General features: G+C 40.6%; 2 protein-coding genes across 19 annotated transcripts in view; one reads left to right on the forward strand and one right to left on the reverse strand.

Moving 5' to 3' along the window:
- MCPH1 (microcephalin 1) overlaps positions 1–13,900 on the forward strand; it is a 193,583-nt gene that overhangs the window by 89,286 nt on the left and 90,397 nt on the right. The window contains exon 13 of one of the 15 annotated variants that reach the window (XM_053286321.1): positions 10,045–10,200. The exons of the other annotated variants lie outside the window; for them this stretch is intronic. Within the exon in view, the coding sequence (XP_053142296.1) occupies positions 10,045–10,056 (12 nt within the window). The 3' untranslated portion in view covers positions 10,057–10,200. Of the gene's footprint in view, positions 1–10,044; positions 10,201–13,900 lie in introns of those variants that run through there. 15 annotated transcript variants of the gene reach the window in all.
- The window catches only part of ANGPT2 (angiopoietin 2), a 66,793-nt gene that overhangs the window by 3,366 nt on the left and 49,527 nt on the right, over positions 1–13,900 (reverse strand). For all 4 annotated transcript variants that reach the window (XM_053286323.1, XM_053286326.1, XM_053286327.1 and 1 more), the window contains exons 6-7: positions 10,164–10,265; positions 9,351–9,517 (exon numbers count right to left, since the gene is read on the reverse strand). In XM_053286323.1, coding sequence (XP_053142298.1) covers positions 9,351–9,517; positions 10,164–10,265 — 269 coding nt within the window. The remainder of the gene's footprint in view (positions 1–9,350; positions 9,518–10,163; positions 10,266–13,900) is intronic.

A 13,900-nucleotide genomic window follows, 5' to 3' on the forward strand; every position in this document is an offset into this window, starting at 1 on the left:
TATGAGGAAAGGCTACAGCATCTGAGCCTTTTTAGTTTGGAAAGAGGTGACCACAGGGAGACATGATAGAGGTGTATAAACCCCTAAACAGCTTGGGATCTGGGTATTTAAGAGAACACCTTCATTATGAACCACACTGCCCATTGAGATCATCTGGAGACGTTCATCTGCAGTTGCAACCGGCTCATCTGGTGGCTACTCAGGGACAGTCCTTTTCCATTGCTGCCCTGAGGCTTTGGAACACACTTCCTGCTGCAATAAGATCCTCCCCATCTCTTACAACTTTTAAAAAGGCGGTCAATACACATTTGTTCACCTAGGCTTTTAATTAAGATATTGTTTTAATTGTGTTTTAATAGTTTTAACATTTTGAATTTTAATTGTAGTAATGTTTTAATCTTTTTATATGTTTTTATTGTTTTGTTGTAAACTGCCCAGCGACTTACGTTTTGGGCAGTATACAAATGTGTTACATAAATAAAAATAAATAATAATAAAATATAAAATTATGCATGGAGTAGAGAGAGTGGTCAGAGGGGAATTTTTCTCCCTCTCTCACAACATTAGAATCATGAAACTGAAGGCCAGAAAATTTAGGACCGACAAAAAGAAGTACTTTTCACACAGCACGTAATTAATCTATGGAATTTTCTGCCATAGTATGTGGTGATGGCAACTAGCTTGGATGGCTTGAAAGGGGGCTTAGACAAATTCACAGAGGACAGGTGTATTGATGGCTACTAGTCTGGTGGCTATAGGCCACCTCCAGCCTCAAAGGCAAGATTCCTCTAAATACCAGTTGCAGGGCAGCAACATCAGGAGAGAGGGCATGCCCTCACCTTTGTCTGTGGGTTTCTCAAAGAACACTGTGTAAAACAGGATGCTGGACTGGGTGGGCCTGATCCAGCAGGGCTGTTCTTTGGTTCTTATGCTGAAGCAACTCTGATTATTCTACTCCAGAGAGAAAGTATTTTCCTATAGATATGCTGTTTAGTTATCTGGTTAATGTTTTATCTAGGTGTCTTGCATGTCAAACATGCCAGAACCTTCTTGTTAGCAGAATATTTTATTCTGGAGGAATAACAACCTGTTTGTTCCTGAACTGTTGCAATAGATTAATATTTTTAAAGGGAATATACGAATAGTGATATATTAACTGTTGAGCAATGGCCTATATCCTGGAATTTTTTCACACCTGGCTTTTAGTTCATATCTCCTCTGGAATGGAAGTGTGCATTCACATATTGGCCAAATTTACCCCAAAGTCCCTGCGAGCTATCAGGGAGCACTTCACACACAATTTGGGTTTTTCATTGGGCTTTAGGGTGTAGCCTGATTTATGTCCGGGGTAAAAAAAATAATAATACACTTTTTGTGTTGGTGTTTGGGGGCAACTTTGAACTCGCAGTAAAGCCTGCTGTCTGGGAAAGCTCCTGGTTTCATAACACTAAAATAGATTTCCAACTGTATATAAGATTTTATTAATGGGCTCTTATTTGCTTTCTCCCCCTCCCCCCATTTTCTTATACTGATGCATTGTAATTTTTCAAACCATGTTGTTAGCTTTGCTAAGAACAGTGGATTAAATGTCCTGCAATGTAACATGGGTGATGCCAGAGCCTCCTGCTCTACTGCATATCTGTAAAGCATGCAGCAATATTGCTGCACAAGAGGGCGGTACTGGAATTGCTGACTCATATGTCACACATGACTTTCATTATTCCTAATGCATTAGAGCCCTGTAGCAATGTGGGAGGGTCTGGCATCACCCACATTGTGCTGCAGAACATGTACGTCATTGAGTTAATAAGGGCATATGACAAACACTTGTTTTTTCCCATTGGGGTAAGATATTAAACCAACTTGGACCAAGACAGTATTCCAAGGTATTGAGTGGGGAGGGGCAGAGAGGAAGCAGTAAAGTCGAATTGTCCTATTTTAATGTGGTGCACTTCAGCGTTCATTATTGCTTATCCATCTATGTACTCTGTGTTTAATCCATTAATTGTTAGATTGCTCAACCACAAGGCTTTTAAATAGAAAGGAGCCTGCAATCAATCGGGCCTTGCTTTTATATATGTACTTATATAAACTAGCTGAGGCTAGCTTACTCTTGCAAGAGGCATTCTGCCTTGTCTGTCATCCAGAAAGCGATGCCTTTTCTAAGATGATGTCTGCTGTGACATATATAAAGGCACATCCAACACTAAAGGAAGTATGTGGTTTTTATTCAAAATATTATTGTATTCATGTAAAAATATATGCATATTTGATGCGTTATTAAAACACATGAAATAAGTCTGCTAAGATTTTTTTGATTAGATGATAGTACTAGTGCTCATGCTCTGGCATTTTGGCACAGAAAGTAGTTGTCCTTGCAAATCCAAAAATTAGACTTGAAAGGTTATAATTTATATTCATAAAACAAGTGATCTTGTTTTTCAAAAGTTCACAACCCTCTGCTGCTTTTCTCAGGATTCAAATCAAGAAAGATTGTCCTTGCCAGTTACTATATTTCAGAACTAAAATATGTCCATTTTTGTGTCACATTTACAAATATGCATGGCTTTATTCAGAAAAGAGACTATAATCCCTCTCAGAGGCTGCAGAGAAATGGGAGGGAACGTATCCATGACTGATATGGAGGCTAATTTTCTGGATGAAATGAGGGCCACATCTACATTTGCCTCTCTGTGATTTGAAAATGTCTGTGAGGACCAGACAACAAATGACTAAAGATGCAAGACTTTAGTGTGGGAGCATTAGCTCAAATTCAGAGCTCAACATTCACTAGATTAGGGGTCCCAACCTTGGGTCTCCTCATATTGTTGGACTACCATCATCCGCAGTCACTTTGGCCTTTGACTGGGAATTATGGGAGTTTACATGCCTACAATGAGTGGGAAGGAATACCTGGGGCCACCAGCCACCTCCGCGCACATCACCACCCCTATACTGCATGCTCAATTGGCTGCTACCGAGCCACACAGCTGCAGCGGTTCTGAGGCACAGCTGCCCCAATCCTAATGAGAACAGATGGCCCCTTTAAGGTAGGCCTGTTCTTACTAGGATCTGCACAGCCCACCCCCACTGCTTGGTGATGTCATGAGGCCATGCAGGCACAATGGTGAAGACAGGCAGCAGCAAAGGTGGGGAGCGGGGGGCGGGGGGCAGCTGGGGAGTCCATCCTGAAATCTTGCCCCTTGATATGCTCCTGCTGGGAGTTGTAGTCCAGCAACATCTGGGGATCCAAGGTTGGGAACCCCTGCATTAGACATGTATCTATAGCTATTTGAGGGCAACTTCCCCATATGTATTGATAGCACTTTACTGTATGTCAGAAGTATACTGGATGTAATGAATGATGCCTTAATGCACATGGATTTTATGTACACTATTGTGTAGTAAGATCACTAACATACCAAACAGGTGATTGTTACTTGAATAGAAGCTGTCAGTGAGACCCAAATATCTCCACTTAAGTACAAACAGGTGGTTAGTGCTATTCAGGCTGACAACACCAACCATCTGTCTTAGGGGATGTGCATGCAGTCAGAATCACCATGCATTTCTCTCTAGATGATACATGCAGGATCGCTTATTCTGCATTGCATTCTTTTGCATGTTTAGGCCTATCTGTTCATTGGATCAAGCTACAGGAGCAACCATTATCACTAGTTTATGTAGAATTTCATTGTCAGTCTCCATCTTATTACATTGTGTTTATTTTGGCTTTTCTTCAACTATTTTACATTTCACAAACTTTGAAATGAAAAATGGAAATTGCTTTTAAGTAATGTTGCAGTGTAGCCGAATAATCAGGATAACTATAAAAATATCTGTTTCATAAGTCAAGTGTATTTTTAAACACTACATTTTATTGCTCAAAAACTTGGTTGTGTTTCAAAAGGAACTGTATTTGCAGACACCCATCTTTGTTTGATGTAATTATTTTTTAATAATGTAAATGGACAAGGGTAATGACCCAGTTTGCAAAGGTTACCTTTATAAACATTATATTGCCTTAATTTTAAAAATAAAAATCCCTGCTGTAGAGCCTAACTATTTCCAGATGAAGAAATATTTGGGTTGGAATCAGAACAAGTTTCCCCCCCCCTTCCTAGTAAAAAAGGATTTGAAATTTTCTGTAGGATATTGCTGTGACCCACAAAATGCTTAAGATGTATACCTAGAACCTAAATCAAAGGCTTACATCCTTACTAGCAGATCTTTTGTTTCTATTTCATGTGGGGTTTTTTTTGGTTTTTTTAAACTATAAAAGGTCTTTAAAATTAAATAGGGAATTATCTATAAACATAGTTTTACACTCCGTTCTTTTTCTCTGAAGTTTCAGGAGGGGAAGGGATGGTTTTTCTGCAGTTGTAAGTTCTAGATTTCAAGACCATCCTGCTTATAAGAATCAGAGTAGATAATGCCATTTTCTTATTTCCTTTCACATCATAATTCTGTGAAGGGAATTAATAATGTTTCTGCTTTAGAGAGAGGATCCACAGAAGCAAAACTAATGGTTTACACAGGGTTCTGTGACTGAACTACTCAAAGATCTCCACTGCTCTATACATGAGACTACATTGACTTAATCTGTAGAAGTAACCCTGATCCGGGACTACATTGACTTAATCTGTAGAAGTAACCCTGCTCCATAGTTAACTCCAGTCCCATGATGTGTCCCTGATCCTTGGGAGCATGTGTTCCTCCCTGTTTATGTCTGCATAAGCATCTACTTCTAGTTTAGGTTACAATAAACTATGATCAGTTGTGACGTCCAAACCAGCCAATCTCTGTATTTTATAATTGACTTACTTGAAATTAACTGCTTTCTATTCCCAATGCCTGAAGTCAATTACAGATCACAGCTTATTCCAGTTAAGTAGATTAGTTGTCATGGCCAAAGTGAACAATATTGGTTTATTGTAACTTAAATCAGAAGAAGATACTTGCACGGTTATGGGAAAAGGAAAGCACACACTCTCAAATCTCAGGGAAGCCATGCAGAACCAAGCTTAACAGTGGTTCTGTATTATTTCTGAACCAGCCCAGTGTGTGAATAAACTAAGGATAGTAGTAGCCCTTTGCTTTTAGTGGGATTCATTGCATGCTAATTAATATATTAAATAATTAGATCAGAAATAAATTTTCTGTAATTGTAAACAATAATTACTTAATTGCATATCAGAGTCTTTGAGGAAAGAGATCAGTGTTATGGTAATCTGTATTTGCACATAACACAGTGACTTGAAGCTTAAGAAAGACATTGTAGAACTGGAAAAGGTGCAGAAGAGGGCAACCAAGATAATCAGGGGCCTAGAGCACCTTCCTTATGAGCCAATGCTACAACATCTGGAGCTTTTTAGTTTGGAAAAGAGGCAATTACAGAGAGACATAATAGAAATATATACATACACAACATTACATGTTGTTTATCTTTTCCAAAAGTCTTTGGTTTTATTTAAACCAAAAGCAGTCTTGGAAGGCTGTGTGGAGAATGACAAGGCAGGGGTTGCTTTTTCTACTCAAAATGCCCTGGGGATCTCAAACCCTCGGCCCACGCAGCTCCTTGCTCCAGCCCTTCAACCTTCTTTTCTCCCTTGATGCCTACCATGCCATGCCACTCCTTCCTTTCCCCTCCCCTGCCATGTGCCAAAGCGCCAAAACACCAGCCAGCTTCCTTCCCCCCTACACACACACACACACACACCACTCCAAGCAGAGGCACTCTTACCCCTAGACTTCTGGGCCGAAGTCCAGGGCCTCCACACCCCTTGGGGGGCCCAAAATCCTTTTTAGTTTGTCTTGGGTGGTGTGTGATCACATTAAAAGTATGTTAAAATTTCTGTGTGGGTGAGTGGGTGGGGTCCCTCCAAAAGCCTTTAGGTCCAGGCTCCAAAATTGCCGAGGTGCCCCTCTAGTTCCAAGCAGTGGCAGCCAAAGTGCCAGCTAGATTCCACACACACACACACACACACACACACACACTTGAGCTGTTCCTTCCTTTCCCCCCTTATGCCGAAGTGCTGATGGCTTCCCTCTTCCCCCACCACTGGTATTTCTCCCTCTTCCATCTGCTTTCTCCTTCTCTCTTTCTTTTCCTACCCTTGTCAAACCAGCCCCATTCTCTCGCTCTTTCTTTCTAACCATAACCCCACTCCTGTCAAGCCCTTTTCTTTTTCTTGTCTCTGCCACTTGTAGGGTTTCTGGTGAAGGATCAAAAACATATGTGCATCCTTTGGAATGTTGGTAACCCTATTCTTCCCCCCGCATCCTCATGACAGGCTCTTCAGCCCGCAAAGTGCTAGCTCAGAAGAGGGAAAAGGAGGAGTATGAAGACAGAAGATGATGGTGATGATGATTACATTTATATCCCGCTCTTCCTCCAAGGAGCCCAGAGCGGTGTTCTACATACTTAAGTTTCTCCTCACAACAACCCTGTGAAATAGGTTAGGCTGAGAGAGAAGTGACTGGCCCAGAGTCACCCAGCAAGTATCATGATTGTGTGGGGAGCTTTTTCTCTGGGGAAGAAGAAATGTATTTATTTGTTACATCTATATCCCGCTGTTCCTCTGATGAGCTCAGAGCGATGTACATGGTTATTTTTATCCTCTGTGAGGTAGGTTAGGCTGTGAGATACGTGGCTGTCCCAGAGTCACACAGTGAGTTTCATGGCTGAATGGGGATTTGAACTCAGGTCTTCCTGGTCCTAGTGCAACATTCTAACTACTATGCTATTGAGGGAGTGAGGAAGGAGTGAGTATTGAGGAAAGAGGAGGAGGAAGAAGAAAGGTGAGTAGAAGTTTAGGAAGGAGGAAGAGGGGTTTTTGCTTTCCTGGGGCATACTGTTGCTTTGGATATAATTATCAAAAAGATCAGTTTGGAACAATAACCGTTAAAATATGGTGGTTATATTCAGAATTACTTCTTACAAATACTAAATAAACAAATAAATATCTCAAACCCCACCCCCCACCCCCAGCATATTCTGGTCATTGGGAAGTATGATATTCAGAAGTTCTTTTAAAAACTACCAAAAAATTATTTACATTTTCCCTGAGCATATCCCAGTGTAAAACTAGTGCATTCTACTAATTTAAGGGAAAGGGGAAGAAAGGGAGTGAGAGAAAGAAGGGGGAGGGGGAGGAAAGCACAAGGTGGCGGGAGGCGACAGAAGCGGGCACGAGGCGATGTGCTTTAACACTTGTTGGGAAATGATGCATACACATAGGCAAAACTTGGGGGGGGGCAGGCAGGGCACATGACCTAGGCGCCACTGAGGTGGGGGCCCCACGCCAGTTCCTGCCACCCCATTGCCCACCTGCCCAGCCCCAGGGCCCCTCAGCCACTTGCCTCCAGCTGCGGCTGATTGGGGAGGCCTAGGATCGGCAAGGCCTGCAAACTGCAGAGCTCTTCTCTCCCCGCCTCTCAGCTGATCGGCGGGTGGGCGGGGCTTCCAGAGAGGCCTCCGAGTAGGCCTCCCTGAAGCCTGAACTCGGTAGGTCAAGCAAGCCAGGAAGGAGGCTGGCACAGCTCCCTGCAGCAGACCAGACCATCCAGCACAGCTTTTGCCAGGTAGGCTGTGAATTCCTTTTTGTGGTTACCCCCATATATAGGGATCTGCTTGCCATAGGGCTTTAATATGGGTGGTGGGGCGAGACTGAGAAGTCTCTGAATATTTAATTTAAAACAGACTGAAAAATGTGCTGGCTTTAAAAACAAAAACTATCTTAAAAGGCCTATAAGTGGCTTGTTTCATGTCAGAAAATTACAAAAACTTCTGGAACAAATATTTATTTATTTATCCATTCATTCATTCATTTATAAATGCACTTATGTTCAAGTTGTTTTGCAACCCAGAAGGTCTGAGTGAGAACTGTGAAGCATGTGTTGTGCTTTTATTTTATTTTATTTTTCTTGTGTGTGAACTGCTCTCCAATAACTTGCAGGAACTTCAGGGTAAATCTGGCCAACATGTGAATGCAGCACCTCCATTCCAGAGGAGATGTGTGTTAAAGGGCTTTAAAAGCCTCCTGTGAAAAACCTCCTGGAATCAAACTTTACTGAATTTGTTCAGAATTCTGAGAAAACAAACATAGGCTCACCTGCATGGTTGAAAGTCTCCTTTGCTAATCTGCAGCGAGGGGGCCATTTTAATAATTAGCGTTGCTCGTGTGTTCTAGGCATTAAAAGTAGCACAAATATATAGTACTCAATGTATATCACTATATACTGTGAAGTGTGCATGTGTGTATTCAGTGAAATATATTTCCAGGCAGCATACTTATTTTGGAATATCAGACTTAAATCCTTGGGGGCCTGGGATGTGTGGAGACCCTGGACTTTGAGGTGCTGGGGGCCCATTTTAAAACCTCATCTTGGCCCATTCCAACCTTGCTATGCCCCCGGCGGTCACTACACATGGGTTTCTGCACAACACCTGCACAGAAGAAACTTCCAGGTAGAAAATGTGTCTCTTGTAAATTGACCCTGAATTTTCCATCCATGACTGGGATATTTGAGAGTTAGAGTCAATAATAAAAGAGCAGCACACTGCTTGTGACAGGAAGGGGCAAATTACAATGATGTCTTAGTCTGGCAGGAGCTGGTTTTGGCCCTTGCAGAACTTGGCTGTCTGTTCCTGTTGCAAATGCCTCTGTCTAGTGTAGCAAACTAATGTATCCTCCTCCCTCTTGGTGTCAAAGTAAGCACTAGTGTGGTGAATGCACATATACCCCATCATGAGCCAACAGTCATCACAAGACAAAGGCTGGCAGGAATCATTCACTGGTTTATAGACACCCCCCCCCTTCTTCTTCCCCTATTTTGCTAGTGGCTATTTGGGCAGGTGATCCTCTAGGACCAAGTCATGTTTTTTTAAAAAGAATGAGATGAGACAGAGAAAATGACACTTGGAATCCTCGCATAACTCCTAACTGTTGTTCTAAGTCTTTTACAGAGATGGTTCATGTTTTCAGGTTTTGATCAACAACCATGTCTTGATGGTACAGTGTTCCTTTTAACAGGGATTTCCAGATATTGTTGACTACAAGTCCCATCATTCCTGTTTGGACAGGGGCGCAATTTCAGTGCTTGCCCTAGGCGCTATTTTCCCTAGTTACGCCTCTGTACATACATGAGGGGGAAAAGAGATCCCAATGAATTTCTGAAAGGTTTTGATTGTGTAGCAATTTTCTAGGATTGGGACTCATTGTTTCAAAATGAATAAGTCCTTTGTTCCATTATGTACTTCCTTAGATATATTCTATTAACATTTTTAAACATTAAATTGGTATTGTAAACTTACTCACTCTTAAACAATTTTTTTACTGCTTTCTTACCTGTATTTTAGTTCTTCACTTGCTAGATAGAAATGTTCGTATAAGGAATATGCCTCATTTCCTTCCCAGTCTTTCAAATGAATTTTAAGAACATATTGCTTCTGATTGGTTAGTTGATAAACCAGCTCATTTCCTAGCCAGTATTCCCTAGACGGGTTCCCAAATCCCTGTAATCAGATTGGAAATGTAAATGCATTATTTTTATTTTTATTTGATGTGAAATCAGCAGTTCATACTTTAGATCATGTTATGACTGTCAGCCTGTCATCTCACAAAATGTATTTCAATACCAAAATTGCTAGGTCATCTCATTTTTGTAGAGATGACTCTACAAATATTTAGAGACGAGATGTAGGTCGTCTCTATTTTGAAAAGTAGATTTGAACAAGTGACATAAAATAGCCTTTAAAAAGATTTAACTTTGGGAGAAACACCTAATAGAAACAGTTATGTTTTAGAAAGCAACAGGAATTACATAATTATAATTTCCAACATCTCATATGCAAGTTTCACTTAAACAGGTAAGATTACTCCAGTTTCCCAAAGACTGCTCCATATTATCTAGATCAGAGAACTGCAGTGCATGTTACGTAGCTATAGCTCAGTTGCAGAGCCTGCAGCTGACATGCAAAAATCCCCCGCTCCCCTTCAGTCCCGGGCTTCTGCAGTTAAAAAGATCTTGTGTTGGGTCTAGGAAAGAACCTAAAACCACAGACTGAGGAAGTGATGTCACCTGAATAGCAAGTGGAATCTAATCAAGAATGTTCAGAAGTTGAATGCATCAAGTTTATGGCATTAGTCATTCCACTTTACCATCTTGTACTCAACCCATGTTCGGTCAAAGTCTACACTGCCATCTGAGCGTCGCTGAATTATCGTCCACCCTCCTCCACTGGTTTCCATATCACAATATGCCTGTTAGGAACAAACACAGAAATAAAAAATGTGTAGAAACAAGCCTTCTCAGAAGCCTTTTCTATGGAATTTCTTCCCCAGAGAGGTTTGGCTGGCTCCCTCTTCAGCTGTTTTTAGAAAGAAGGTTAAGACCTTTTTATTCCAGGAGGCATTCAGTTCTGTGGTGTAGCGGTGCTTCTTTTACTACTCAACATACTGAGCACTGAGGAGTATGTTGAGTTGTATGTAGGGAGCCCTTCATGTACATGGAGGGGAGGGGAGATTTCAGCTATCCCTTCTTCTCTCTGCAGCTGTCTGTGCTTCCCAAAAATAAGTCCTGGGAGGCTTTTTTTTCTTTTTCTTTTTTGAGGGGCGTCTCCATGGAGGGGAGTACATTGAGGTCACCTCTCCCCTTCATGTGTATGCAAAAGTATTATCTTTGCACAGTTCTTATTCAATATATTCAGCACTGTATTTAATCACTGCTGGATCTTAGTTAGGTGTTGTGTATTTTTGTGTTGTAAAGTACTTTGTGCTCTTGAGCAAAAAGTGGGATAGAAAGAATAAACATAAATAGAAAAATGTTTCATACACACTTTATTCATTGTATCAGATTTAAGGGAAAAGATCTCTCTGGTCTCTCTTCAGTGGCTAAAGTATTATTTTTGGATGACAATACTGTTGCCATGATCCACCAAGGGTGATAACAAGTATAATTTGCACTAAAGGATATTGCTAAGGCTGAAGAGCACATACAAATGTGTACCAAGACTCCTGCGTTACTTGTATCAAGATAGATAAATCTGTTCCAATCATCCCTTTGGGGGCCAGGAGGGGACTGATTCTGGCCACCTCTTTCCTCCTGTCCCCACCTGATGATTAATGTCCATAACTTAACAGTACCAACCATCTATTTGGGGAACATTATGTGCACAAATTGTTGTTCCATGGATTGGCCTGTTTATCCAAGTACTCCTGTGTTTGTGTTTATAATAACAACATATTCCTGAAACCATTACACGTGTTGTCTGGAGTCTCCTTCCAGCAGAATCCTGTATCCTGCTGCCAATTTTGGTTTCCAAAAAGTTCTGTTTTTGTTTTTGAAGTCCTCTGTCTGTTCATCTGTGAGAGACCTACATAAATCCTCAAGCTAAAAGGCATCATTGATGAACAGAAGCTTGTATAATCAATGGTTGGATTAGAAATATAATAGAAAATAAAGCATATTATCTTCAAAAATGTGTGGCTAATTATAACAAAACTTTGACGGATTTATTTACCAGGGCTTTTTAATTTTCTAAACACAACATTTTGATTACTAAAGGGTATACTTTAGGATTAAAGAGGGCAAAAGTGTATCCTCCCCCCACACACACACACAAATGAACATTGTACTAATTGTTGAACCACCATATAATTCCCAAAATTACTGAACTAAGCAGAGTAGCATCCAGCAGCATAATTTACATCCTATAAATTCTATGAAAAGTGAGACAAAAGTTGTAGCCCAGAAAACCACATGCCTAATGAAATGTTGCTTGTGTAGCAGCTCTCCATGACTCAAAGCAAGCAGCATTTGAAACTTGTGGCATTCGTGATATGATGTCGGGGGGGGGGGGAGCTCTGCTGTTTCAGAAGGGGAAAGTCATCTCTTACCAGCCTGTCTGAAGCTCTGCTGATGTTGCATGTAAAGCACAACTATAATATGGTCCTATTAAATTATTATTTTTTGAAGAAGAAGAAGAGGGGGAAATGAGCTCTCACTAAGAATAAGCTACATATTAGACAAGAAAGTGAGCATGTCAGTTTTACATTGTGGTTTCTAATGAAAGCCTGGGGGTGGGGGACCAGGATTGCTAATGTGGGTTGTGTAGAAGTGTCTATAAATCTCTTGAGAGGCCAGCGTAAATGCTAAGAGGAAAATATCAAAACACAACAGCAGCACTAGTCTAGCAAAGTAGAGGCCACTTTGTTTCACTGCTCAAATAGTGACGCAAAATAATCAGAAAGATCTGAAACAATGTTATATTTTGTAGACTGAGGCCTATTGGGATAGGGAGCCATCTTGTTCTCTTCTATATTAACTGCATTGCAAATTTTCAGTGAAAAGCTGTTGCAATTGTATATGATAATTGGAATTGAGAATGTCACCAATATTTCCAAGTTCATGCGTCTGAAGGTAATGGGAGTAATTCTGTAGCCTCCACATGCAGACCAGAAACTACTGAGACTGCTTCTGCAAAACTTCAGTATCAAGGGGTGTAATATGGGGCTCCATGGAAGCCACATTGAAATGGATGAAGACTGTGCAATAATCGTGTGTGATGAATTGCACTCCTAAGGCTGTGATAATTCATTAAACTTCTCCCTCTCCAGATCAGAGGCAGTATGATGGAAGTCTAAACACTATAATCATTGTACTCCATGTAGCAGGTCTGGGAATAAAAATTGTATCATCAATCATACTGCCTAATTGCTGGCCTAACAGTGACCCCCTCTTGGGCAGGTTAAAAAAAATTTTTTTTTTTACAGGCCGTAGTAAAACAATGGTATATAGAAATCTGATGACAGCTTGAAATATGTATAGCTGCCAGGTTCTACCCAAAGCCTTTTGGGTGCCTTGTCAATTCTTGAAGAGAGAATTGAAGTCATTTGTGCAATTGAGAGGATTGCCAAACAGTAAACATTAACACTACAGGGTTGACATTTGCTTCCATTTACTAGTATGAATATCAAGAAGACCCACAATATAAATACACTAAAAAGATATTTGCACTAGCACTCCTTGCCATTTTTCATTTCATTAGCTTGTTCCTTAGTGTTCTGATTTGAATCTTGCTCATGTAAATGTTTGAACCAGGCACCCAAATTGGAGATTAAGATGCATATTTAACCAAGGTAGGTGGCAGTCGTACATAATGCTGAACCTTTAATTACAGGCCAATTAGCCTTTTGAATATAATAAGTAAATTGTACGCCAAACATCTGTGTGTAAACTTTGCTCTTGGATGGAGCAGGAGCATATAATCCATGATGAGCAAGCAGGTTTTAGACCAAATAGATCAGTTATGGACCGTTGCTTAATTTTACAACAACTTGTGGACAAACAAGTTAGGGTCCATAAAAGACCACTGTTCGCCGCTTTTGTGGACCTTAAAATGGCCTTTGACTCAATTTCAAGAAGTTTACTATGGACTAAATTGGCTAGTACATCTATAGATCAAAGGCTTTTATTATTGCTCATCAAGCTCCATGAGAACTCCTCTTTAAGAGTACGTTTAGACACTGCCGGCAATTTCACCAATTCAATTCCAACAGAGAAAGGTGTGCGGCAAGGGTGTGTGTTGGCCCCTTATTTATTCAATCTTTACATTAACAATCTGATTAAACGGCTGCAAAATGTTGATATCCACGCACCTAAATTAGCCAACAAAAAGATCCCTATCCTGATGTACGTGGATGACGCGGTTATTTTATCTCAAACCAGGGTCGGGCTCAAAAGAGCTTTAGACGTCCTAACATCATATTGCCAAGAGGAACACTTGAAGATCAATTATAACAAATCTAAAATTATGTGCTTTAAAAATAAACCAAGGAAATTTTCATGGACCTTGGATGGACATGAATTAGAACAGGTCAATCAAATAAAATATCTT

The sequence above is a fragment of the Hemicordylus capensis genome, chromosome 1 (assembly GCF_027244095.1).
Source record: "Hemicordylus capensis ecotype Gifberg chromosome 1, rHemCap1.1.pri, whole genome shotgun sequence".
Taxonomy (NCBI): domain Eukaryota; kingdom Metazoa; phylum Chordata; class Lepidosauria; order Squamata; family Cordylidae; genus Hemicordylus; species Hemicordylus capensis.